The sequence below is a fragment of the Oncorhynchus keta genome, chromosome 22 (assembly GCF_023373465.1).
Source record: "Oncorhynchus keta strain PuntledgeMale-10-30-2019 chromosome 22, Oket_V2, whole genome shotgun sequence".
In the NCBI taxonomy this organism is placed as follows: Eukaryota; Metazoa; Chordata; class Actinopteri; order Salmoniformes; family Salmonidae; genus Oncorhynchus; species Oncorhynchus keta.
Genome location: NC_068442.1, coordinates 52764198 through 52790563, shown reverse-complemented (window position 1 = coordinate 52790563; position 26366 = coordinate 52764198). Strand labels below are relative to the sequence as shown.

Below are 26366 nucleotides of genomic sequence, written 5' to 3'. Positions count from 1 at the left end.
ATATTATTTGATGTTATGTTAGCTTAACACCAGAATCACTGTCCTTATCAGTCATTGCAAAGAGTGGTGGTCCGTTCTACGGCATTAGTGAGTGACCATCATACCCTTCACTGGTGAGCGACTTCTCCAGGGGGAGGGGCTTCTTCCTCTGGACCCAGGGGTCTGTGAGCGGCCTATCCCGAGGGTTCGTCTCAGGGCAGAGGTCAGCCCGACCAGCCTGTGCTCCAGCTCTCTGCGCTGGGCTTCCCCGTGTCCTAGCTGCTCCTCCAGCCCCTGAGCACGGCCCTCTGCTAGGCTAACACGCAGGGTGAGCTCCCTTACCTGGGGAAAGGTTGGGAACCACGAGGGCTCTGTGGTTAGCATTGGCGGTCACACAACAAAGTGTTGCATTGTGGTTTGTTAGAGACCAGTTGCTGTGGGTCGATGGGCGAGACCAGAGAACTAGTACAGACCAGAGAACTAGTACAGACCAGGGAACTAGTACAGACCAGAGAACTAGTCTAGACCAGAGAGCTAGTACAGACCAGAGAACTAGTACAGACCAGAGAACTAGTACAGACCAGAGAACTAGTCTAGACCAGAGAACTAGTACAGACCAGAGAACTAGTACAGACCAGGGAACTAGTATAGACCAGAGAACTAGTCTAGACCAGAGAACTAGTACAGACCAGAGAACTAGTATAGACCAGAGAACTAGTACAGACCAGGGAACTAGTATAGACCAGAGAACTAGTACAGACCAGAGAACTAGTCTAGACCAGAGAACTAGTCTAGACCAGAGAACTAGTACAGACCAGAGAACTAGTATAGACCAGAGAGCTAGTATAGACCAGAGAACTAGTACAGACCAGAGAACTAGTATAGACCAGAGAACTAGTACAGACCAGGGAACTAGTATAGACCAGAGAACTAGTCTAGACCAGAGAACTAGTACAGACCAGAGAACTAGTATAGACCAGAGAGCTAGTATAGACCAGAGAACTAGTACAGACCAGAGAACTAGTACAGACCAGGGAACTAGTATAGACCAGAGAACTAGTCTAGACCAGAGAACTAGTACAGACCAGAGAACTAGTACAGACCAGGGAACTAGTATAGACCAGAGAACTAGTACAGACCAGGGAACTAGTATAGACCAGAGAACTAGTCTAGACCAGAGAACTAGTACAGACCAGAGAACTAGTATAGACCAGAGAGCTAGTATAGACCAGAGAACTAGTACAGACCAGAGAACTAGTACAGACCAGGGAACTAGTATAGACCAGAGAACTAGTCTAGACCAGAGAACTAGTACAGACCAGAGAACTAGTACAGACCAGAGAACTAGTATAGACCAGAGAACTAGTACAGACCAGAGAACTAGTACAGACCAGATAACTAGTACAGACCAGAGAACTAGTCTAGACCAGAGAACTAGTACAGACCAGAGAACTAGTCTAGACCAGAGAACTAGTATAAACCAGAGAACTAGTACAGACCAGAGAACTAGTACAGACCAGAGAACTAGTACAGACCAGAGAACTAGTATAGACCAGAGAACTAGTATAGACCAGAGAACTAGTATAGACCAGAGAACTAGTCTAGACCAGAGAACTAGTCTAGACCAGAGAACTAGTATAGACCAGAGAACTAGCATAGACCAGAGAACTAGTATAGACCAGAGAACTAGTACAGACCAGAGAACTAGTCTAGACCAGAGAACTAGTACAGACCAGAGAACTAGCCAAACGTGTGGATAGGTATGTCATATTTCATTGAAAGTAACAAAACAGACATTTGCCAATAAACCCAATGACGGCGAGCTCATGGATACCATCGTAGTGAGGAATATAACATGTTTAGAGTGGGGGGAAAACCCCTCTGCACATGTGCAGATACTTGGCTAATGCTGTTGTTCTTCATCTGTGTACCTACTAGCTATCTAGTATAGAACCGCCACTATAGTTAGCATGATGGCTAAGTGTGACATGTATTCCTATGGGAAATGCTAACTCACCGTCTTAGTAATACGTGTCTTTACCTGAGTAGACTGCTCCTCTAGTGCCAACACTAATTGTGAGGTCTCTTCGCAGTGGAGGAGGAGACTCTGTTGAAGCCCCGCCTCTCTCTCCGCCAGCACTTCCCTCATCTGGCGCTCCGCGTCCTCCAGCTCCACAACACGACGCTGCAGCCCGGAAGCCTGATGGAGAGATACAGGAAATAGAGAGAAGAGAGGGGCATTATGGGAAGGATTTTAAGACATTTTCTAAATGCACTTTAAATACCTTTTATAACTACAAATGAAAAGCTGAAAAAAAAATGAAATAAGTCAATAAGTATTCAACCAAGTTCTCATGGCAAGCCTAAATAATAGTATTTAACATTATATTTGAACGACTACCTTATCTCTGTAAACCACACATACAGATAAGATCCCTTATTCGAGCAGTGAAATGTAAACACAGATTCAACCATAAAGACCTGGGAGGTTTTCCAAGTCCTTGCAAAGAACACCTAATGCAAAAAAAAAAAGCAGACATTGAAAATCCTTCTGAGCATGGTGAAATTAGAAATTACACTTTGGATGGTGTATCAATACACCCACTACAAATACACAGGAGTTCTTCCTAACTCAGTTGCCGGAGAGGAAGGAAACTGCCCAGGGTGACTTTAAAACAGTTCCATAGTTTGAAGTCGGCCCTTCTCCTTGTTCAGGTGGTGTTCGGCGGTCGACGTCACCGGCTTTCTAGTCACCACCGATCCATGTTTCATTTTCGTTTTGTTTTGTCTGTATTACACACACCTGGTTTCAATTCCCATATCAGTTTCCTTATTTATCCCTCTGGCATACATAGCCAAACGTGTGGATAGGTATGTCATATTTCATTGAAAGTAACAAAACAGACATTTGCCAATAAACCCAATGACGGCGAGCTCATGGATACCATCGTAGTGAGGAATATAACATGTTTAGAGTGGGGGGTCACAACTTGCAGGCTTGTTTTCGAATTGCTGTGCGTTTTGTTGCCAACCTATTTTGCTACCTGACAACTTTACGGGTTTCACTTTTTAATTACCGTTCATATATTTATTTTTCCTCAACTTTTTCACTCCGGACGCTTTATCTGGACACGATTCGTCAGGGCGTCCAACAGCCGAAGCTAAGTAGTAACATTAACATGATGCCTTCTAATTGCAGCCGCTGTGCTCGCCTTACGGCGAGGATAGCTGTACTGCAAGCCCAGCTTCAGACGCAATCGTTAGGCAAGGGTAATTTCAGTGTAGGAAAGGATGAAACAGCGTCTGTGCCACCAGTAAGTGCAGATAGTAGTATAAATCCCTGGCACAGTCCCCGCAGCCGGACAACTTTCTCACGGTTTCTGGAAGGAAATGCTGTAGGAACGCTCAACCGGTGTCGCTCATTCAGCAGACAGAAACTTTCAACCGGTTTTCCCCATTAAGCAGCGGGTCGGTGTCAGAGGCCGAGTCTTCTCTGGTCTCTACTCCTCCCGTTACGGGGTCTGAGACGCCGAAGCTTCCCACCATTAGCTCTGACAAATTGAAAACTCTAGTCATTGGCGACTCCATTACCCGCAGTATTAGACTTAAAGCGAATCATCCAGCGATCATACACTGTTTACCCGGGGCAGGGCTACCGACGTTAAGGCTAATCTGAAGATGGTGCTGGCTAAAGCTAAAACTGGCGAGTGTAGAGAGTATAGAGATATTGTTATCCACGTCGGCACCAACGATGTTAGGATGAAACAGTCAGAGATCACCAAGCGCAACATAGCTTCTGCGTGCATATCAGCTAGAAAGATGTGTCGGCATCGAGTAATTGTCTCTGGCCCCCTCCCAGTTAGGGGAGTGATGAGCTCTACAGCAGAGTCTCACAACTCAATCGCTGGTTGAAAACTGTTTTCTGCCCCTCCCAAAAGATAGAATTTGTAGATAATTGGCCCTCTTTCTGGGACTCACCCACAAACAGGACCAAGCCTGACCTGCTGAGGAGTGACGGACTCCATCCTAGCTGGAGGGGTGCTCTCATCTTATCTGCCAACATAGACAGGGCTCTAACTCCTCTAGCTCCACAATGAAATAGGGTGCAGGCCAGGCAGCAGGCTATTAGCCAGCCTGCCAGCATAGTGGAGTCTGCCACTAGCATAGTCAGTGTAGTCAGCTCAGCTATCACCATTGAGACCGTGTCTGTGCCTCGACCTAGGTTGGGCAAAACTAAACATGGCGGTGTTCGCCTTAGCAATCTCACTAGGATAAAGACCACCTCCATTCCTGTCATTACTGAAAGAGATCATGATACCTCACATCTCAAAATAGGGCTACTTAATGTTAGATCCCTTACTTCAAAGGCAATTATAGTCAATGAACTAATCACTGATCATAATCTTGATGTGATTGGCCTGACTGAAACATGGCTTAAGCCTGATGAATTTACTGTGTTAAATGAGGCCTCACCTCCTGGCTACACTAGTGACCATATCCCCGTGCATCCCGCAAAGGCGGAGGTGTTGCTAACATTTACGATAGCAAATTTCAATTTACAAAAAAAAAAATGACGTTTTCGTCTTTTGAGCTTCTAGTCATGAAATCTATGCAGCCTACTCAATCACTTTTTATAGCTACTGTTTACAGGCCTCCTGGGCCATATACAGCGTTTCTCACTGAGTTCCCTGAATTCCTATCAGACCTTGTAGTCATTGCAGATAATATTCTAATCTTTGGTGACTTTAATATTCACATGGAAAAGTCCACAGACCCACTCAAAAGGCTTTTGGAGCCATCATCGACTCAGTGGGTTTTGTCCAACATGTCTCTGGACCCACTCACTGTCACAGTCATACGCTGGACCTAGTTTTGTCCCATGGAATAAATGTTGTGGATCTTAATGTTTTTCCTCATAATCCTGGACTATCGGACCACCATTTTATTACGTTTGCAATTGCAACAAATAATCTGCTCAGACCCCAACCAAGGAACATCAAAAGTCGTGCTATAAATTCACAGACAACACAAAGATTCCTTGATGCCCTTCCAGACTCCCTCTGCCTACCCAAGGACGCCAGAGGACAAAAATCCGTTAACCACCTAACTGAGGATCTCAATTTAACCTTGCGCAATACCCTAGATGCAGTTGCACCCCTAAAAACTAAAAAATGTCTCATAAGAAACTAGCTCCCTGGTACACAGAAAATACCCGAGCTCTGGAAGCAAGCTTCCAGAAAATTGGAACGGAAATGGCGCCACACCAAACTGGAAGTCTTCCGACTAGCTTGGAAGGACGGTACCGTGCAGTACCGAAGAGCCCTTACTGCTGCTCGATCGTCCTATTTTTCTAACTTAATTGAGGAAAATAAGAACAATCCGAAATTCCTTTTTGATACTGTGGCAAAGCTAACTAAAAAGCAGCATTCCCCAAGAGAGGATGACTTTCACTTTAGCAGTGATAAATTCATGAACTTCTTTGAGGAAAAGATTATGATTATTAGAAAGCAAATTACGGACTCCTCTTTAAACCTGCGTATTCCTCCAAACCTCAGTTGTCCTGAGTCTGCACAACTCTGCCAGGACCTAGGATCAAGAGAGACGCTCAAGTGTTTTAGTACTATATCTCTTGACACAATGATGAAAATAATCATGGCCTCTAAACCTTCAAGCTGTATACTGGACCCTATTCCAACTAAACTACTGAAAGAGCTGCTTCCTGTGCTTGGCCCTCCTATGTTGAACATAATAAACGGCTCTCTATCCACTGGATGTGTACCAAACTCACTAAAAGTGGCAGTAATAAAGCCTCTCTTGAAAAAGCCAAACCTTGACCCAGAAAATATAAAAAACTATCGGCCTATATCGAATCTTCCATTCCTCTCAAAGATTTTAGAGAAGGCTGTTGCGCAGCAACTCACTGCCTTCCTGAAGACAAACAATGTATACGAAATGCTTCAGTCTGGTTTTAGACCCCATCATAGCACTGAGACGGCACTTGTGAAGGTGGTAAATGACATTTTAATGGCATCGGACCGAGGCTCTGCATCTGTCCTCGTGCTCCTAGACCTTAGTGCTGCTTTTGATACCATCGATCACCACATTCTTTTGGAGAGATTGGAAACCCAAATTGGTCTACACGGACAAGTTCTGGCCTGGTTTAGATCTTATCTGTCGGAAAGATATCAGTTTGTCTCTGTGAATGGTTTGTCCTCTGACAAATCAACTGTACATTTCGGTGTTCCTCAAGGTTCTGTTTAGGACCACTATTGTTTTCACTATATATTTTACCTCTTGGGGATGTTATTCGAAAACATAATGTAAACTTTCACTGCTATGCGGATGACACACAGCTGTACATTTCAATGAAACATGGTGAAGCCCCAAAATTGCCCTCGCTAGAAGCATGTGTTTCAGACATAAGGAAGTGGATGGCTGCAAACTTTCTACTATTAAACTCGGACAAAACAGAGATGCTTGTTCTAGGTCCCAAGAAACAAAGAGATCTTCTGTTGAATCTGACAATTAATCTTAATGGTTGTACAGTCGTCTCAAATAAAACTGTGAAGGACCTCGGCGTTACTCTGGACCCTGATCTCTCTTTTGAAGAACATATCAAGACCATTTCGAGGACAGCTTTTTTTTCCATCTACGTAACATTGCAAAAATCAGAAACTTTCTGTCCAAAAATGATGCAGAAAAATTAATCCATGCTTTTGTCACTTCTAGGTTAGACTACTGCAATGCTCTATTTTCCGGCTACCCGGATAAAGCACTAAATAAACTTCAGTTAGTGCTAAATACGGCTGCTAGAATCCTGACTAGAACCAAAAATTTGATCATATTACTCCAGTGCTAGCCTCTCTACACTGGCTTCCTGTCAAAGCAAGGGCTGATTTCAAGGTTTTACTGCTAACCTACAAAGCATTACATGGGCTTGCTCCTACCTACCTCTCTGATTTGGTCCTGCCGTACATACCTACACGTACGCTACGGTCACAAGACGCAGGCCTCCTAATTGTCCCTAGAATTTCTAAGCAAACAGCTGGAGGCAGGGCTTTCTCCTATAGAGCTCCATTTTTATGGAACGGTCTGCCTACCCATGTCAGAGACGCAAACTCGGTCTCAACCTTTAAGTCTTTACTGAAGACTCATCTCTTCAGTGGGTCATATGATTGAGTGTAGTCTGGCCCAGGAGTGGGAAGGTGAACGGAAAGGCTCTGGAGCAACGAACCGCCCTTGCTGTCTCTGCCTGGCCGGTTCCCCTCTTTCCACTGGGATTCTCTGCCTCTAACCCTGTTACGGGGCTGAGTCACTGGCTTGCTGGGGCTCTCTCGTGCCGTCCCTGGGGGGTGCGTCACCTGGGTGGGTTGATTCACTGTTGTGGTCGGCCTGGCTGGGTTGCCCCCTTGGGTTGTACCGTGGCGGAGATCTTTGTGGGCTATACTCGGCCTTGTCTCAGGATGGTAAGTTGGTGGTTGAAGATATCCTCTAGTGGTGTGGGGGATGTGCTTTGGCAAAGTGGGTGGGGTTATATCCTTCCTGTTTGGCCCTGTCCGGGGTGTCCTCGGATGGGGCCACAGTGTCTCCTGACCCCTCCTGTCTCAGCCTCCAGTATTTATGCTGCAGTAGTTTATGTGTCGGGGGCTAGGGTCAGTTTGTTATATCTGGAGTACTTCTCCTGTCCTATTCGGTGTCCTGTGTGAATCTAAGTGTGCGTTCTCTAATTCTCTCCTTCTCTCTTTCTTTTCTCTCTCGGAGGACCTGAGCCCTAGGACCATGTCCCAGGACTACCTGACATGAGGACTCCCTTGCTGTCCCCCAGTCCACCTGGCCATGCTCCTGCTCCAGTTTCAACTGACCTGAGCCCCTAGGACCGTGCCCCAGGACTACCCTGACATGAAGGCTCCTTGCTGTCCCCAGTCCACCTGACTGTGCTGCTGCTCCAGTTTCAACTGTTCTGCCTTATTATTATTCGACCATGCTGGTCATTTATGAACATTTGAACATCTTGGTCATGTTCTGTTATAATCTCTACCCGGCACAGCCAGAAGAGGACTGGCCACCCCCATAGCCCGGTTCCTCTCTAGGTTTCTTCCTAGGTTTTGGCCTTTCTAGGGAGTTTTTCCTAGCCACCGTGCTTTAACACCTGCATTGTTTGCTGTTTGGGGTTTTAGGCTGGGTTTCTGTACAGCACTTTGAGATATCAGCTGATGTACGAAGGGCTATATAAATAAATTTGATTTGATTTGATTTGATTTGATACATTTCTGTTCTGTCCGCGATTGTTGGTGTCTTAGTGGTTGTTGTAGGTGTTAGTTTGCATGTATTTTCCTATTTGGAATATTGCTTGAATTTTTTGTGAGTAAACTCAGTTGTGTTGCTCAAACCTGTGTCCTGACTCTGCTACATCTCTGCACCCAATCGCTGACAATAGCTGTGATAGGAGAAAACTGAGGATGAATCAACAACATTGTAGTTACTCCACAATACTAAACTAATTAACAGAGTGAAAAGAAGGAAACCTGTACAGATTTTTTTTTTTTTTTACAAAAGGCACTAAAGTAATACTGCAAAAGTAAAAAAGTAATTATCCTGAATTGTGTTTGGGGCAAATCCAATACATCACATTACTGAGTACCACTCTACATATTTTCAAGCATAGTGGTGGCTGCATCATGTTATGGGTATGGCTATAGTCGTTAAGGCCTGGGGAGTTTTTCAGGATGAAAAATTAAACAGAATGGAGATAAGTACAGGCAACATCCCAGAGGAAAACCTGGTTCAGTCTGCTTTCCACCAGACACTGGGAGAGGAATTCACCTTTCAGCAGGACAATAACCTAAAACACAAAGCCAGATCTACACTGGAGTTACTTACCAAGAAGACAGTGAATGTTCCTGAGTGGCCGAGTTACGGTTTTGACTTAAATCTACGTGAAAATCTATGGCAAGACATAAAAATGGTTGTCTAGCAATAATCAACAACCAATTTCACAAAGCTTGAATAATTTTGAGAAGAATAATGGTCAAATGTTGCACAATCCAGGTGTGGAAAGATCTTTAGAGACTCACCCAGAAAGACTCACAGCTCTTAGAGACTCACCCAGAAAGACTCACAGCTGTAATCGCTGTCACAGGTGATTCTGACATGTACTATTGACTTAGGGGGTTGAATACTTATCAAAAGATATATATATATTTGCGTTTTATTTTTCATACAGTGAATGTGGAAACTTGACTTTTTCCTTAACTTGTTATGCTTAAATAGATTGATGAGGAAAACAATCTATACCAATCACTGCATTCTATACCAATCACCGCATTCTATACCAATCACCGCATTCCATACCAATCACTGCATTCTATACCAATCACCGCATTCTATACCAATCACCGCATTCGATACCAATCACCGCATTCTATACCAATCACCGCATTCTATACCAATCACCAGATTCTATACCAATCACCGCATTCTATACCAATCACCGCATTCTATACCAATCATTCTATACCAATCACCGCATTCTATACCAATCACCGCAATCTATACCAATCACCGCATTCTATACCAATCACTGCATTCTATACCAATCACCGCATTCTATACCAATCACCGCATTCTATACCAATCACTGCATTCTATACCAATCACTGCATTCTATACCAATCACTGCATTCTATACCAATCACCGCATTCTATACCAATCACCGCATTCTATACCAATCACCGCATTCTATACCAATCACCGCATTCTATACCAATCACCGCATTCTATACCAATCACTGCATTCTATACCAATCACCGCATTCTATACCAATCACCGCATTCTATACCAATCACCGCATTCTATACCAATCACCGCATTCTATACCAATCACCGCATTCTATACCAATCACCGCATTCTATACCAATCACCGCATTCTATACCAATCACCGCATTCTATACCAATCATCCGCATTCTATACCAATCACCGCATTCTATACCAATCACCGCATTCTATACCAATCACCGCATTCTATACCAATCACCACATTCTATACCAATCACCGCATTCTATACCAATCACCGCATTCTATACCAATCACCGCATTCTATACCAATCAATCACCGCATTCTATACCAATCACCGCATTCTATACCAATCACCGCATTCTATACCAATCACCGCATTCTATACCAATCACTGCATTCTATACCAATCACCGCATTCTATACCAATCATTCTATACCAATGCATTCTATACCAATCACCACATTCTATACCAATACCAATCACCGCATTCTATACCAATACCAATCAATCACCGCATTCTATACCAAATCACCGCATTCTATACCAATCACCGCATTCTATACCAATCACCGCATTCTACCAATCACCAATCATCACCGCATTTTATACCAATCACCGCATTCTATACCAATCACCGCATTCTATACCAATCACCGCAATCTATACCAATCACCACATTCTATACCAATCACCACATTCTATACCAATCACCACATTCTTATCGGCAGACTCAATAGCCTTGGCTTCTAAAATGACTGCCTCGCCTGGTTCACCAACTACTTCTCAGATAGAGTTCAGTGAGTCAAATCCGAGGGCCTGTTGTCTGGACCTCTGGCAGTCTCTATGGGGATGCCACAGGGTTCAATTCTCGGGCCGACTCTTTTGTCTGTATATATCAGTGATGTCGCTCTTGCTGCTGGTGATTCTCTGATCCACCTCTACGCAGATGACTCCATTGTGTATACATTTGGCACATCTTTGGACACTGTGCTAACAAACCTCAAAACGAGCTTCAACGCCATACAATACTTCTTCGTCCATGGCCTCCAACTGCTCTAAAACGCTAGTAAAACTAAGTTCATGCTCTTCAACCGATCGCTCCCTGCACCCACCTGCCGATCACTGTACCTGTTCACAGCCAATCTGTAAATAGCACACCAGACTACCTCAAGCCCATATTATTACTTACCCTCTCACCTTTTTGCACCCCAGTATCTCTACTTGCACATCATCTTCTGCACATCTATCACTCCAGTGTTAATCTGCTAAATTGTAATTATTTTAGCCTCCATGGCCTGTTTATTGCCTTACCTCCCTACTCGCCTACATTTGCACACACTGTACATAGATCTTTCTATTTTTATTTTGTGTTATTGACTGTACGTTTGTTTATGTGTAACTCTGTGTCGTTGTTTGTGTCCCACTGCTTTGCTTTATCTTGGTCAAGGTCGCAGTTGGTATTGTACATGAGAACTTGTTCTCGACTGGTTTTCCTGTTTCCTGGTTAAATAAAGGTGAAATAAAATACAGAAATAAATCAAATAAACACAATAGACCATAATGACAAAGCAAAAGCGTTTTTTTATTTATTTATTTATTTTTTGCTCATTTATAAGGACTGGCCACCCCTCAGAGCCTGGTTCCTCTCTAGGTTTCTTCCTAGGTTCCTGCCTTTCTCGGGAGTTTTTCCTAGCCACTGTTCTTCTACACCTGCATTGCTTACTGTTTGGGGTTTTAGGCTGGGTTTCTGTACAGCACTTTGAGATATCAGCTGATGTACGAAGGGCTTTATAAATACATTTGATTGATTTGATTGATTGATTGATTGTTGAAGCACCTTTGGCAGTGATTACAGCATCGAGTCTTCTTGGGTATGACGCTTTCAGGTCTCACCAAATGTTCGATCGGGTTCAAGTCCGGCCTCTGGCTGGGCCACTCAAGGTCATTCAGAGACTTGTCCTGCGTTGTTTTGGCTGTCATTGTCCTCTTGGGTCAATGTCCTGTTGGAATGTGAACCTTCGCCCCAATCTGAGGTCCTGAGCACTCTGGAACAGGTTTTGATCGAGGATCTTTCTGTAGTTTTCTCCGTTCATCTTTGCCTCCATCCTGACTAGTCTCCCAGTCCCTGCCGCTGAAAACCATCCACACAGCATGATGCTGCCATCACCATGCTTCATCATAGGGATGGTGTCAGGTTTCCTCCAGACGTGACACTTGGCATTCAGGCCAAAGAGTTCAATCTTGGTTTCATAAGACCAGAGAATATTGTTTTTCATGGTCTGAAATTCTTTAGGTGCCTTTTAGTAAACTCCAAGTGGGTTGTCATGTGCCTTTTACTGAGGAGTGGCTTCCATCTGGCCACTCTACCATAAAGGCCTGATTGGTGGAGGGCTGCAGAGATGGTTGTCCTTCTGGAAAGTTCTCCCGTCTCCTCAGAGGAACTCAAGAGCTCTGTCAGAGTGACCATCAGGTTCTTGGTCACCTCCCTGACCAAGACCCTTCTCCCCCGATTGCTCAGTTTGGCCGGGCTGCCAACTCTAGGAAGAGTCTTGGTGGTTCTAAACTTCTTCAATTTAAGAATGATGGAGGTCACTACGTTCTTGGGGACCTTCGATGCTGTAGAAATGTTTTGGTTCCCTTTCCCCAGATCTGTTCCTCGACACTCAATCCTGTCTCGGAGTTCTAAGGACAATTCCTCATGGCTTGGTTTTTGCTCTGACATGCACTGTCAGCTGTGGAACCTTATATAGACAGGAGTGTGCCTTTCTAAATCATGTCTAATCAATTGAATTTACCACAAGTGGACTCCAATCAAGGTGTAGCAACATCTCAAGGATGATCAATGGAAATAGGATGCATCTGAGCTCAATTTCAAGTCTCCTCGCAAAGGGTCTGAATACTGATACATTTGCAATACATTCTAAAACCATGTTTTTGCTTTGTCATTATAGGGTATTGTGATGCATTATGGGGTATTGTGATGTCATTATGGGGTATTGTGATGTCATTATGGGGTATTGTCATTATAGGGTATTGTGATGTCATTATGGGGTATTGTGATGTCATTATGGGGTATTGTGATGTCATTATGGGGTATTGTCATTATAGGGTATTGTGATGTCATTATAGGGTATTGTGATGTCATTATGGGGTATTGTGATGTCATTATGGTGCCTTGTGTGTAGATTGCTGAGGAATTGTTATAAGGCTGTAATGTAACAAAATATGAAAAAAGACAAGGGGTTTGAATTACGTTCCAAAGTCACTTTCATACGTACAGTATATATATACTGTATATATACATATATACATATTTTAATGTTAGAATTTTACTTCCACTTTAACATTGCAGAGTAGTTTGTGTAGATCATTGATAAAAAATGAAATCCATTTGAATCCCACTTTGTAGCACAACCAAATGTGTAAAAAAGTAAAAGGGTGTGAATACCGTGTGAAGGCTGTACACCCACAGTATGTTAAACCCCAGCCAGGCTGACAAAAGGTGATTCATTAGAGAGTGGCACATCCTCGGCCCTTCCTCCCCATACTGTAATCACTGCAGGTATTCTGGACAGGATGTTTGCTGAAGCATGTTGTTATTGAGGCTGTATAGCGGACTACTACCTGTAAGTTACATACAGGGCATTCGGAAATGATTCAGACTCCTTGACCTTTTCCACATTTTGTTAAGTTACAGCCTGATTCTAAAATGGATTAAATAGTTTTTTTTCCCCCTCGTCAACAATCTACACACAATACTCCGTAATGACATCACAATACCCCATAATGACATCACAATACCCCATAATGACATCACAATACCCCATAATGACAAATATATATTTTTTTATATATTTTTTTATTTTAGCAACTTCATTACAGATAAAAAACGGAAACAGCACATTTACCTCCTTCCTGCCAACCTTCCTGTCCTCCTCCCCCAGCCCTGTGGGCCTCCTATGGTAACGTACCTCCTTCCTGTCCTCCTCCCCAGCCCTGTGTGCCTCCTATGGTAACGTACCTCCTTCCTGTCCTCCTCCCCAGCCCTGTGTGCTTCCTATGGTAACGTACCTCCTTCCTGTCCTCCTCCCCAGCCCTGTGGGCCTCCTATGGTAACGTACCTCCTTCCTGTCCTCCTCCCCAGCCCTGTGGGCCTCCTATGGTAACGTACCTCCTTCCTGTCCTCCTCCCCCAGCCCTGTGGGCCTCCTATGGTAACGTACCTCCTTCCTGTCCTCCTCCCCCAGCCCTGTGGGCCTCCTATGGTAACGTACCTCCTTCCTGTCCTCCGCCCCAGCCCTGTGGGCCTCCTATGGTAACGTACCTCCTTCCTGTCCTCCTCCCCAGCCCTGTGTGCTTCCTATGGTAACGTACCTCCTTCCTGTCCTCCTCCCCCAGCCCTGTGGGCCTCCTATGGTAACGTACCTCCTTCCTGTCCTCCTCCCCCAGCCCTGTGGGCCTCCTATGGTAACGTACCTCCTTCCTTTCCTCCTCCCCAGCCCTGTGGGCCTCCTATGGTAACGTACCTCCTTCCTGTCCTCCTCCCCAGCCCTGTAGGCCTCCTTTGGCAATGCACCTCCTTCCTGTCCTCCTCCCCCAGCCCTGTGGGCCTCCTATGGTAACGTACCTCCTTCCTGTCCTCCTCCCCCAGCCCTGTGGGCCTCCTTTGGCAATGCACCTCCTTCCTGTCCTCCTCCCCCCAGCCCTTTGGGCCTCCTATGGTAACGTACCTCCTTCCTGTCCTCCTCCCCCAGCCCTTTGGGCCTCCTATGGTAACGTACCTCCTTCCTGTCCTCCTCCCCAGCCCTGTGGGCCTCCTATGGTAATGTACCTCCTTGATGGCCGCCTCCCTGCCCGCCTCGCTCTCCAGGATTCTCTGTTTAAGACTGAAGGACTCCCTCCTCGCCTCCTCTTCCTTCACCTCCTCCTGACACACCCTGGCCTGCAGTTCTCCCATCTCCTCCCTCTGTTGGGCAGCCTCCCTCTCTAAGATCTTCACCTGAACAGGTAGAGATAGAGACTGATTAGAGGCTGAGGCAGAAGAAGAACAAGAAGAAGAAGATAAAGCCTCACCTGTCTGCGTAGCTCCTGCAGCTCTCTGCGTGCCTGCAGCCGGGACTTCTCCAGCTCTCTCATGGTGCTCCTCAGCTTGGACACTTCCTGCTGCAGGGAGGTCTTACACACCTCCAGCACCACCACTTTCTGCTCCTTGTCCTCCAGGCTACGCCGCAGACTGATGGGAGATATGGAGGCAGAGACAGGGTTATAGAGGTAGATTACTGTCAAAACGACTACAAAAATACACTTTCTGCTCCTTGTCCTTGACGCTACGCCAAAGGCCGACGGAGATGGAGGCAGAGACAGGGTTATAGAGGTAGATTACTGTCAAAATATTGAAGAAAAATATTGTCACATTTCAAATAGTGATGTGTGGGGTTGAGTCAGAACTCACAATCCCCATTGTTATACCCGCGGGACTGGTGGTTTTAGGATGTGGATGAAGGGCAGGGGGTTGAATAAAGAGAAAACAAAAAAAAGCATGAACAAATCAGAAATGTATCATTCTTGTGCAATTCATGTTTATGAGCCACAGTGAGGTTTTACTTTCAATATTTGTATCTGACGCTAGTGTGTAGACTAAACCTCAACTCCAGAGCCTCAGTGTATCTGGTCTAACTATATAGAACAGTAGTCTAATGTTATAGAAGAGAGGACCAGAACAGTAGTCTAATGTTATAGAAGAGAGGATAAGGACAGTAGTCTAATGTTATAGAAGAGAGGATAAGAACAGTAGTCTAATGTTATAGAAGAGAGGACCATAACAGTAGTCTGTTATAGAAGAGAGGACCAGAACAGTAGTCTAATGTTATAGAAGAGAGGACCATAACAGTAGTCTAATGTTATAGAAGAGAGGACCAGAACAGTAGTCTGTTATAGAAGAGAGGACCAGAACAGTAGTCTAATGTTATAGAAGAGAGGATAAGAACAGTAGTCTAATGTTATAGAAGAGAGGACCAGAACAGCAGTCTAATGTTATAGAAGAGAGGACCAGAACAGTAGTCTAATGTTATAGAAGAGAGGACCAGGACAGTAGTCTAATGTTATAGAAGAGAGGACCAGAACAGTAGTCTAATGTTATAGAAGAGAGGACCAGAACAGTAGTCTAATGTTATAGAAGAGAGGACCATAACAGTAGTCTAATGTTATAGAAGAGAGGACCAGAACAGTAGTCTAATGTTATAGAAGAGAGGACCAGAACAGTAGTCTAATGTTATAGAAGAGAGGATAAGGACAGTAGTCTAATGTTATAGAAGAGAGGACCAGGACAGTCTGTTATAGAAGAGAGGACCAGAACAGTAGTCTAATGTTATAGAAGAGAGGATAAGGACAGTAGTCTAATGTTATAGAAGAGAGGACCAGGACAGTCTGTTATAGAAGAGAGGACCAGAACAGTAGTCTAATGTTATAGAAGAGAGGATAAGGACAGTAGTCTAATGTTATAGAAGAGAGGACCAGGACAGTCTGTTATAGAAGAGAGGACCAGGACAGTCTGTTATAGAAGAGAGGACCAGAACAGTAGTTTGTTATTGAAGAGAGGACCAGAACAGTAGTCTAATGTTATAGAAGAGAGGACCAGAACAGTAGTCTAATGTTATAGAAGAGAGGACCAGAACAGTAGTCTGTTATAGAAGAGAGGACCAGAACAGTAGTCTGTTATAGAAGAGAGGACCAGAACAGTAGTCTGTTATAGAAGAGAGGACCAGAACAGTAGTCTAATGTTATAGAAGAGAGGACCAGAACAGTAGTCTGTTATAGAAGAGAGGACCAGAACAGTAGTCTAATGTTATAGAAGAGAGGACCAGAACAGTCTAATGTTATAGAAGAGAGGACCAGAACAGTAGTCTGTTATAGAAGAGAGGACCAGAACAGTAGTCTGTTATAGAAGAGAGGACCAGAACAGTAGTCTAATGTTATAGAAGAGAGGACCAGAACAGTAGTCTGTTATAGAAGAGAGGACCAGAACAGTAGTCTGTTATAGAAGAGAGGACCAGAACAGTAGTCTGTTATAGAAGAGAGGACCAGAACAGTAGTCTAATGTTATAGAAGAGAGGACCAGAACAGTAGTCTAATGTTATAGAAGAGAGGACCAGAACAGTAGTCTGTTATAGAAGAGAGGACCAGAACAGTAGTCTAATGTTATAGAAGAGAGGACCAGAACACAGTCTGTTATAGAAGAGAGGAGAACAGTAGTCTGTTATAGAAGAGAACAGTAGTAGTAATGTTATAGAAGAGAGGACCAGAACAGTAGTCTGTTATAGAAGAGAGGACCAGAACAGTAGTCTAATGTTATAGAAGAGAGGACCAGAACAGTAGTCTAATGTTATAGAAGAGAGGACCAGAACAGTAGTCTAATGTTATAGAAGAGAGGACCAGTAAAGTCTGTTATAGAAGAGAGGACCAGAACAGTAGTTTGTTATAGAAGAGAGGACCAGAAGAGTAGTCTGTTATAGAAGAGAGGACCAGAACAGTAGTCTGTTATAGAATAGAGGACCAGAACAGTATTCTAATGTTATAGAAGAGAGGACCAGAACAGTAGTCTGTTATAGAAGAGAGGACCAGAACAGTAGTCTGTTATAGAAGAGAGGACCAGAACAGTAGTCTGTTATAGAAGAGAGGACCAGAACAGTAGTCTGTTATAGAAGAGAGGACCAGAACAGTAGTCTAATGTTATTGAAGAGAGGACCAGAACAGTAGTCTAATGTTATTGAAGAGAGGACCAGAACAGTAGTCTGTTATAGAAGAGAGGACCAGAACAGTAGTCTGTTATAGAAGAGAGGACCAGAACAGTAGTCTGTTATAGAAGAGAGGACCAGAACAGTAGTCTGTTATAGAAGAGAGGACCAGAACAGTAGTCTAATGTTATAGAAGAGAGGACCAGAACAGTAGTCTGTTATAGAAGAGAGGACCAGAACAGTAGTCTAATGTTATAGAAGAGAGGACCAGAACAGTAGTCTGTTATAGAAGAGAGGACCAGAACAGTAGTCTGTTATAGAAGAGAGGACCAGAACAGTCTGTTATAGAAGAGAGGACCAGAACAGTAGTCTGTTATAGAAGAGAGGACCAGAACAGTAGTCTGTTATAGAAGAGAGGACCAGACCAGTAGTCTAATGTTATAGAAGAGAGGACCAGAACAGTAGTCTAATGTTATAGAAGAGAGGACCAGAACAGTAGTCTGTTATAGAAGAGAGGACCAGAACAGTAGTCTGTTATAGAAGAGAGGACCAGAACAGTAGTCTAATGTTATAGAAGAGAGGACCAGAACAGTAGTCTAATGTTATAGAAGAGAGGACCAGAACAGTAGTCTGTTATAGAAGAGAGGACCAGAACAGTAGTCTAATGTTATAGAAGAGAGGACCAGAACAGTAGTCTGTTATAGAAGAGAGGACCAGAACAGTAGTCTGTTATAGAAGAGAGGACCAGAACAGTAGTCTGTTATAGAAGAGAGGACCAGAACAGTAGTCTAATGTTATAGAAGAGAGGACCAGAACAGTAGTCTAATGTTATAGAAGAGAGGACCAGAACAGTAGTCTAATGTTATAGAAGAGAGGACCAGAACAGTAGTTTGTTATAGAAGAGAGGACCAGAACAGTAGTCTAATGTTATAGAAGAGAGGACCAGAACAGTAGTCTAATGTTATAGAAGAGAGGACCAGAACAGTAGTCTAATGTTATAGAAGAGAGGACCAGAACAGTAGTCTAATGTTATAGAAGAGAGGACCAGAACAGTAGTCTGTTATAGAAGAGAGGACCAGAACAGTAGTCTGTTATAGAAGAGAGGACCAGAACAATATTCTAATGTTATAGAAGAGAGGACCAGAACAGTATTCTAATGTTATAGAAGAGAGGACCAGAACAGTAGTCTAATGTTATAGAAGAGAGGACCAGAACAGTAGTCTGTTATAGAAGAGAGGACCAGAACAGTAGTCTAATGTTATAGAAGAGAGGACCAGTACAGTAGTCTGTTATAGAAGAGAGGACCAGAACAGTAGTTTGTTATAGAAGAGAGGATCAGAACAGTAGTCTGTTATAGAAGAGAGGACCAGAACAGTAGTTTGTTATAGAAGAGAGGACCAGAACAGTATTCTAATGTTATAGAAGAGAGGACCAGAACAGTAGTCTAATGTTATAGAAGAGAGGACCAGAACAGTAGTCTGTTATAGAAGAGAGGACCAGGACAGTCTGTTATAGAAGAGAGGACCAGAACAGTAGTCTGTTATAGAAGAGAGGACCAGAACAGTAGTCTGTTATAGAAGAGAGGACCATAACAGTAGTCTGTTATAGAAGAGAGGACCAGAACAGTAGTCTATTATAGAAGAGAGGACCAGAACAGTATTCTAATGTTATAGAAGAGAGGACCAGTACAGTAGTCTGTTATAGAAGAGAGGACCAGAACAGTAGTCTAATGTTATAGAAGAGAGGACCAGAACAGTAGTCTAATGTTATAGAAGAGAGGACCAGAACAGTAGTCTGTTATAGAAGAGAGGACCAGTACAGTAGTCTGTTATAGAAGAGAGGACCAGTACAGTAGTCTGTTATAGAAGAGAGGACCAGTACAGTAGTCTGTTATAGAAGAGAGGACCAGAACAGTAGTCTGTTATAGAAGAGAGGACCAGAACAGTAGTCTGTTATAGAAGAGAGGACCAGAACAGTAGTCTGTTATAGAAGAGAGGACCAGAACAGTATTCTAATGTTATAGAAGAGAGGACCAGAACAGTAGTCTAATGTTATAGAAGAGAGGACCAGAACAGTAGTCTGTTATAGAAGAGAGGACCAGAACAGTAGTCTGTTATAGAAGAGAGGACCAGAACAGTCTGTTATAGAAGAGAGGACCAGAACAGTCTGTTATAGAAGAGAGGACCAGAACAGTAGTCTGTTATAGAAGAGAGGACCAGAACAGTCTGTTATAGAAGAGAGGACCAGAACAGTAGTCTGTTATAGAAGAGAGGACCAGTACAGTAGTCTGTTATAGAAGAGGACCAGAACAGTCTGTTATAGAAGAGAGGACCAGAACAGTAGTCTGATGTTATAGAAGAGAGGACCAGAACAGTAGTCTGTTATAGAAGAGAGGACCAGAACAGTAGTTTAATGTTATAGAAGAGAGGACCAGAACAGTAGTCTGTTATAGAAGAGAGGACCAGTACAGTAGTCTGTTATAGAAGAGAGGACCAGAACAGTAGTCTGATGTTATAGAAGAGAGGACCAGAACAGTAGTCTGTTATAGAAGAGAGGACCAGAACAGTAGTCTGTTATAGAAGAGAGGACCAGAACAGTAGTCTGTTATAGAAGAGAGGACCAGAACAGTAGTCTGTTATAGAAGAGAGGACCAGAACAGTAGTCTGTTATAGAAGAGAGGACCAGAACAGTAGTCTGTTATAGAAGAGAGGACCAGAACAGTAGTCTGTTATAGAAGAGAGGACCAGAACAGTAGTCTGTTATAGAAGAGAGGACCAGAACAGTAGTCTGTTATAGAAGAGAGGACCAGAACAGTAGTCTGTTATAGAAGAGAGGACCAGAACAGTAGTCTAATGTTATAGAAGAGAGGACCAGAACAGTCTGTTATAGAAGAGAGGACCAGAACAGTAGTCTAATGTTATAGAAGAGAGGACCAGAACAGTAGTCTAATGTTATAGAAGAGAGGACCAGAACAGTAGTCTAATGTTATAGAAGAGAGGACCAGAACAGTAGTCTGTTATAGAAGAGAGGACCAGGACAGTAGTCTAATGTTATAGAAGAGAGGACCAGAACAGTATTCTAATGTTATAGAAGAGAGGACCAGAACAGTAGTCTGTTATAGAAGAGAGGACCAGAACAGTAGTCTAATGTTATAGAAGAGAGGACCAGAACAGTATTCTAATGTTATAGAAGAGAGGACCAGAACAGTAGTCTGTTATAGAAGAGAGGACCAGAACAGTAGTTTGTTATAGAAGAGAGGACCAGAACAGTAGTCTAATGTTATAGAAGAGAGGACCAGAACAGTAGTCTGTTATAGAAGAGAGGACCAGAACAGTAGTCTAATGTTATAGAAGAGAGGACCAGAACAGTATTCTAATGTTATAGAAGAGAGGACCAGAACAGTAGTCTGTTATAGAAGAGAGGACCAGAACAATATTCTAATGTTATAGAAGAGAGGACCAGAACAGTAGTCTGTTATAGAAGAGAGGACCAGAACAGTAGTCTAATGTTATAGAAGAGAGGACCAGAACAGTAGTCTGTTATAGAAGAGAGGACCAGAACAGTAGTCTAATGTTATAGAAGAGAGGACCAGAACAGTAGTCTGTTATAGAAGAGAGGACCAGAACAGTAGTCTAATGTTATAGAAGAGAGGACCAGAACAGTAGTCTAATGTTATAGAAGAGAGGACCAGAACAGTAGTCTGTTATAGAAGAGAGGACCAGAACAGTAGTCTGTTATAGAAGAGAGGACCAGAACAGTAGTCTGTTATAGAAGAGAGGACCAGAACAGTAGTCTAATGTTATAGAAGAGAGGACCAGAACAGTAGTCTAATGTTATAGAAGAGAGGACCAGAACAGTAGTCTAATGTTATAGAAGAGAGGACCAGAACAGTAGTCTGTTATAGAAGAGAGGACCAGAACAGTAGTCTGTTATAGAAGAGAGGACCAGAACAGTAGTCTGTTATAGAAGAGAGGACCAGAACAGTCTGTTATTGAAGAGAGGACCAGAACAGTAGTCTGATGTTATAGAAGAGAGGACCAGAACAGTAGTCTGTTATAGAAGAGAGGACCAGAACAGTAGTCTAATGTTATAGAAGAGAGGACCAGAACAGTAGTCTAATGTTATAGAAGAGAGGACCAGAACAGTAGTCTAATGTTATAGAAGAGAGGACCAGAACAGTAGTCTGTTATAGAAGAGAGGACCAGAACAGTAGTCTAATGTTTGGAAATGTTTTGGTGAAGTGATACAATTTGATTGGGGAACAGGAGTTTAGAAATAGATTTCTTTCAGCACCTTGTGATTATGAATGCACGGTTAGGGACCGTTTGCAAATTTGTCAGTGCTTTCTGTATTAGCATCATATAAGCTGCTATTGTTTCAACCATATAAAATACCAACCCAAGCCGAAATGAAATCTTATCAAAAACATGTTGGATTGTTTTAACAGCTTCTAATGTCCTTAAAACCAGTCAAACTGATGTAATTTAGAATTGTTTCACTGAACATCCCCCCCGCCCCCTCCCCCATTCCGTTTTATCCCCATTATTGCATATTCTCCCCGGTCCCTAAACGTCTTTGCTGCGTGAGAGAAGCAGAGATGACAGAGGAAAGAGAAAACCAACATTATTGATGTCAACCAGATTGAACCATTCATTCTATCCCTTTATGACATCATTCATTCTGTCCCTTTATGACATCATTCATTCTATCCCTTTATGACATCATTCATTCTATCCCTTCATGACATCATTCATTCTATCCCTTTATGACATCATTCTGGTGAGGGTTTTTATTAAAGTCTTCTTGGGGCAACAATAATGACAGAAGAGAAGCTGCACATGTTTAATTATAGATAAATCATTTATAACAAATAGCCTGACAAAATGTCGGAAACGATAAGCAGAAACATAGGCCTGTCAGAAAATCTGTATGCCATCTCTGACTGTACAGAGTATTATCGGGTGTGGGCCTCATCACATGGAGTGGGTTTAGAAAACACTCATTTCAAAACAGTTTTGTCTTTAAACTCCATACCGTCTACATCATTTCTACTTCATAAAACCCAATAAAGCCCTGGACCCATATGCACACATAGTTGGCTGTATGAGATCAGACAATCCTGTTTTTGGCTGTCGTTCTCTTGACAGAACAGAGTGACTGTACCTGTTGTCTGTATGGAACAGAGTGACTGTACCTGTTGTCTGTATGGAACAGAGTGACTGTATCTGTTGTCTGTATGGAACAGAGTGACTGTATCTGTTGTCTGTATGGAACAGAGTGACTGTACCTGTTGTCTGTATGGAACAGAGTGACTGTATCTGTTGTCTGTATGGAACAGAGTGACTGTACCTTTTGTCTGTATGGAACAGAGTGACTGTATCTGTTGTCTGTATGGAACAGAGTGACTGTACCTGTTGTCTGTATGGAACAGAGTGACTGTATCTGTTGTCTGTATGGAACAGAGTGACTGTATCTGTTGTCTGTATGGGACAGAGTGACTGTACCTGTTGTCTGTATGGGACAGAGTGACTGTACCTGTTGTCTGTATGGGACAGAGTGACTGTACCTGTTGTCTGTATGGGACAGAGTGACTGTAACTGTTGTCTGTATGGAACAGAGTGACTGTATCTGTTGTCTGTATGGAACAGAGTGACTGTATCTGTTGTCTGTATGGAACAGAGTGACTGTACCTGTTGTCTGTATGGAACAGAGTGACTGTATCTGTTGTCTGTATGGAACAGAGTGACTGTACCTGTTGTCTGTATGGAACAGAGTGACTGTATCTGTTGTCTGTATGGAACAGAGTGACTGTACCTGTTGTCTGTATGGGACAGAGTGACTGTACCTGTTGTCTGTATGGAACAGAGTGACTGTATCTGTTGTCTGTATGGAACAGAGTGACTGTATCTGTTGTCTGTATGGAACAGAGTGACTGTATCTGTTGTCTGTATGGAACAGAGTGACTGTACCTGTTGTCTGTATGGAACAGAGTGACTGTATCTGTTGTCTGTATGGGACAGAGTGACTGTACCTGTTGTCTGTATGGGACAGAGTGACTGTACCTGTTGTCTGTATGGGACAGAGTGACTGTATCTGTTGTCTGTATGGAACAGAGTGACTGTATCTGTGGTCTGTATGGAACAGAGTGACTGTACCTGTTGTCTGTATGGAACAGAGTGACTGTATCTGTTGTCTATATGGAACAGAGTGACTGTATCTGTTGTCTGTATGGGACAGAGTGACTGTATCTGTTGTCTGTATGGAACAGAGTGACTGTATCTGTTGTCTGTATGGGACAGAGTGACTGTACCTGTTGTCTGTATGGAACAGAGTGACTGTACCTGTTGTGTGTATGGGATGGTGAGTGACTGTATCTGTTGTCTGTATGGGACAGAGTGACTGTATCTGTTGTCTATATGGGACAGTGAGTGACTGTACCTGTTGTGTGTATGGAACAGAGTGAGTGACTGTATCTGTTGTCTGTATGGGACAGAGTGACTGTATCTGTTGTCTATATGGGACAGTGAGTGACTGTACCTGTTGTGTGTATGGGATGGTGAGTGACTGTATCTGTTGTCTGTATGGGATAGTGAGTGACTGTATCTGTTGTGTGTATGGGACGGTGCGTGACTGTACCTGTTGTCTGTATGGGACAGTGAGTGACTGTATCTGTTGTGTGTATGGGATGGTGAGTGACTGTACCTGTTGTCTGTATGGGATGGTGAGTGACTGTACCTGTTGTGTGTATGGGATGGTGAGTGACTGTATCTGTTGTCTGTATGGGATAGTGAGTGACTGTATCTGTTGTGTGTATGGGACGGTGCGTGACTGTACCTGTTGTTGTCGTTCTCTGCTCTCTTCACTGCAGCTCTGAGCTCCTGGTTGGAGGAGTGGATGGCCTCATTGTCTCGGATCTCGTCCCCCAGCAGCCTCCTGAGGTCCAGCACCTCCTTCCTCTGGTCGTCCCTCTCCTGAGCCACTTCCCTCAGCTCCCTGTGGGACTCGATCAGCTCTTCCCGCCCTGCGTCACGTTCATCCTCTGCCCGATGGAGGTCCCGCCGAAGACCCTCCACCTAGCAGGACCAGGGAATGGAGATGAGAGGAGGAGCTCACTGAGGCTTCAAACCAGAGATGGAGGCCAGAGCACTCGAACCCAAGAGACCACGTTGGACTTAATTAAATCCGTATTGCAGAAGTCCCGCTTCATAGCGTGATTGCAGAGGCAGTGTTCACTGTGTATGCAGTCTCCGCGAACGCAGAAACATTGTCTCAACATTTTTATTGCGTTATAGCGCAGATATTCTGGGATACGGATTGAATCTAGGCCCAAGACTGCTTCGAATTAACCAGACCAAGGAAGGCAGGACAGGGGAGGAGAGGTGGAGGGAGGGAGGACAGGAGGGAGGAGAGGGGAGGAGAGGTGGAGGGAGGAGAGGGGAGGAGAGGTAAAGGGAGGAGAGGGGAGGAGAGGTGGAGGGAGGACAGGAGGGAGGAGAGGGGAGGAGAGGTGGAGGGAGGAGAGGGGAGGAGAGGTGGAGGGAGGAGAGGGGGAGGAGAGGTGGAGGGAGGACAGGAGGGAGGAGAGGGGAGGAGAGGGGGAGGGAGGAGAGGGGAGGAGAGGTGGAGGAAGGAGAGGGGAGGAGAGGTGGAGGGAGAAGAGGGGAGGAGAGGTGGAGGGAGGAGAGGTGGAGGGAGGACAGGGGAGGAGAGGGAGGGAGGACAGGAGGGAGGAGAGGGGAAGAGAGGTGGAGGGAGGAGAGGGGAGGGCAGGGAGGAGAGGGGAGGAGAGGGGAGGAGAGGGAGGGAGGAGAGGTGGAGGGAGGAGAGGGGAGGGAGGAGGGAGGAGGGAGGAGGGAGGAGAGGGGAGGAGGGAGGTGGAGGGAGGAGGGAGGAGGGAGGAGAGGGGAGGGAGGAGGGAGTAGGGAGGAGAGGGGAGGGAGGAGGGAGGAGAGGGGAGAGAGGAGGGAGGAGAGGGGAGGGAGGAGGGAGGAGAGGGGAGGGAGGAGGGAGAGGCATGATGTTTATACAGGTCACATAATATGTTTTCTTCTCATCAATTCTAATCCTCTCCCTTTCCAACCCATCAAACTTAATTTCAGGGAAATGGGGGTATCCTGGGTTCAAATATTATTCAGGGGAAAGGGGGAAGGAGAATATCCTGGGTTCAACTACTATTCAGGGGGAAGGGGGATGGAGAATATCCTGGGTTCAACTACTATTCAGGGGGAAGGGGGATGGAGAATATCCTGGGTTCAAATACTATTCAAAATCATTCATAAGCGTTTGATTTCGTCTGCCTGAAGTGCGAAATGTTCGTATGATGGACTACTGCATTGTTTCCACAGTGCCAGCTAAAGTATTGGGAATAATTCAAATACTATTTAAATCCAGGTCTGGAGGGTAGAGGAGAGCCCTCTGATTGTGGTCCTCAAGTAGATCAGAGTGAAGCACAGGGGAACCTGTCCCATCTCATCGGAGCCTCTCCCTGCAGCAGGAGAGAAAATAAACACTGCCCCAACTGACTTATTTACACTAGGGGTTAACTCCATCTTTGATTTCATGATATTACCAAGAGGGCTCTCGCTCTCTCTATCTCTCTCTCTCAATTCAAATCAATATAAGGGCTTTATTACCATGGGAAACATATGTTTTTCATTGCCAAAGCAAGTGAAATAGATAATAAACAAAAGTGAAATAAACAATTTAAAAAATGAACAGTAAACATTACACTCACGAAAGTTCCAAGAGAGTAAAGACATTTCAAATGTCATATTATGTGGAAATAGTTAAAGTACAAAAGGGAAAATAAATAAACATAAATATGGGTTGTATTTACAATGGTGTTTGTTCTT

The 26366-nt window shown here is 44.0% G+C and overlaps 1 protein-coding gene across 2 annotated transcripts in view; it reads right to left on the bottom strand.

The window, feature by feature from the left end:
* The window catches only part of crocc2 (ciliary rootlet coiled-coil, rootletin family member 2), a 207308-nt gene that overhangs the window by 34952 nt on the left and 145990 nt on the right, over positions 1 to 26366 (bottom strand). For both annotated transcript variants that reach the window (XR_008075929.1, XM_052475603.1), the window contains exons 24-28: positions 24349 to 24587; positions 14855 to 15014; positions 14613 to 14780; positions 2021 to 2179; positions 105 to 321 (exon numbers count right to left, since the gene is read on the bottom strand). Coding sequence is in view for 1 of the 2 variants with exons in the window: in XM_052475603.1 (XP_052331563.1) it covers positions 105 to 321; positions 2021 to 2179; positions 14613 to 14780; positions 14855 to 15014; positions 24349 to 24587 (943 nt within the window). In the remaining variant the exon portion in view is untranslated. The remainder of the gene's footprint in view (positions 1 to 104; positions 322 to 2020; positions 2180 to 14612; positions 14781 to 14854; positions 15015 to 24348; positions 24588 to 26366) is intronic.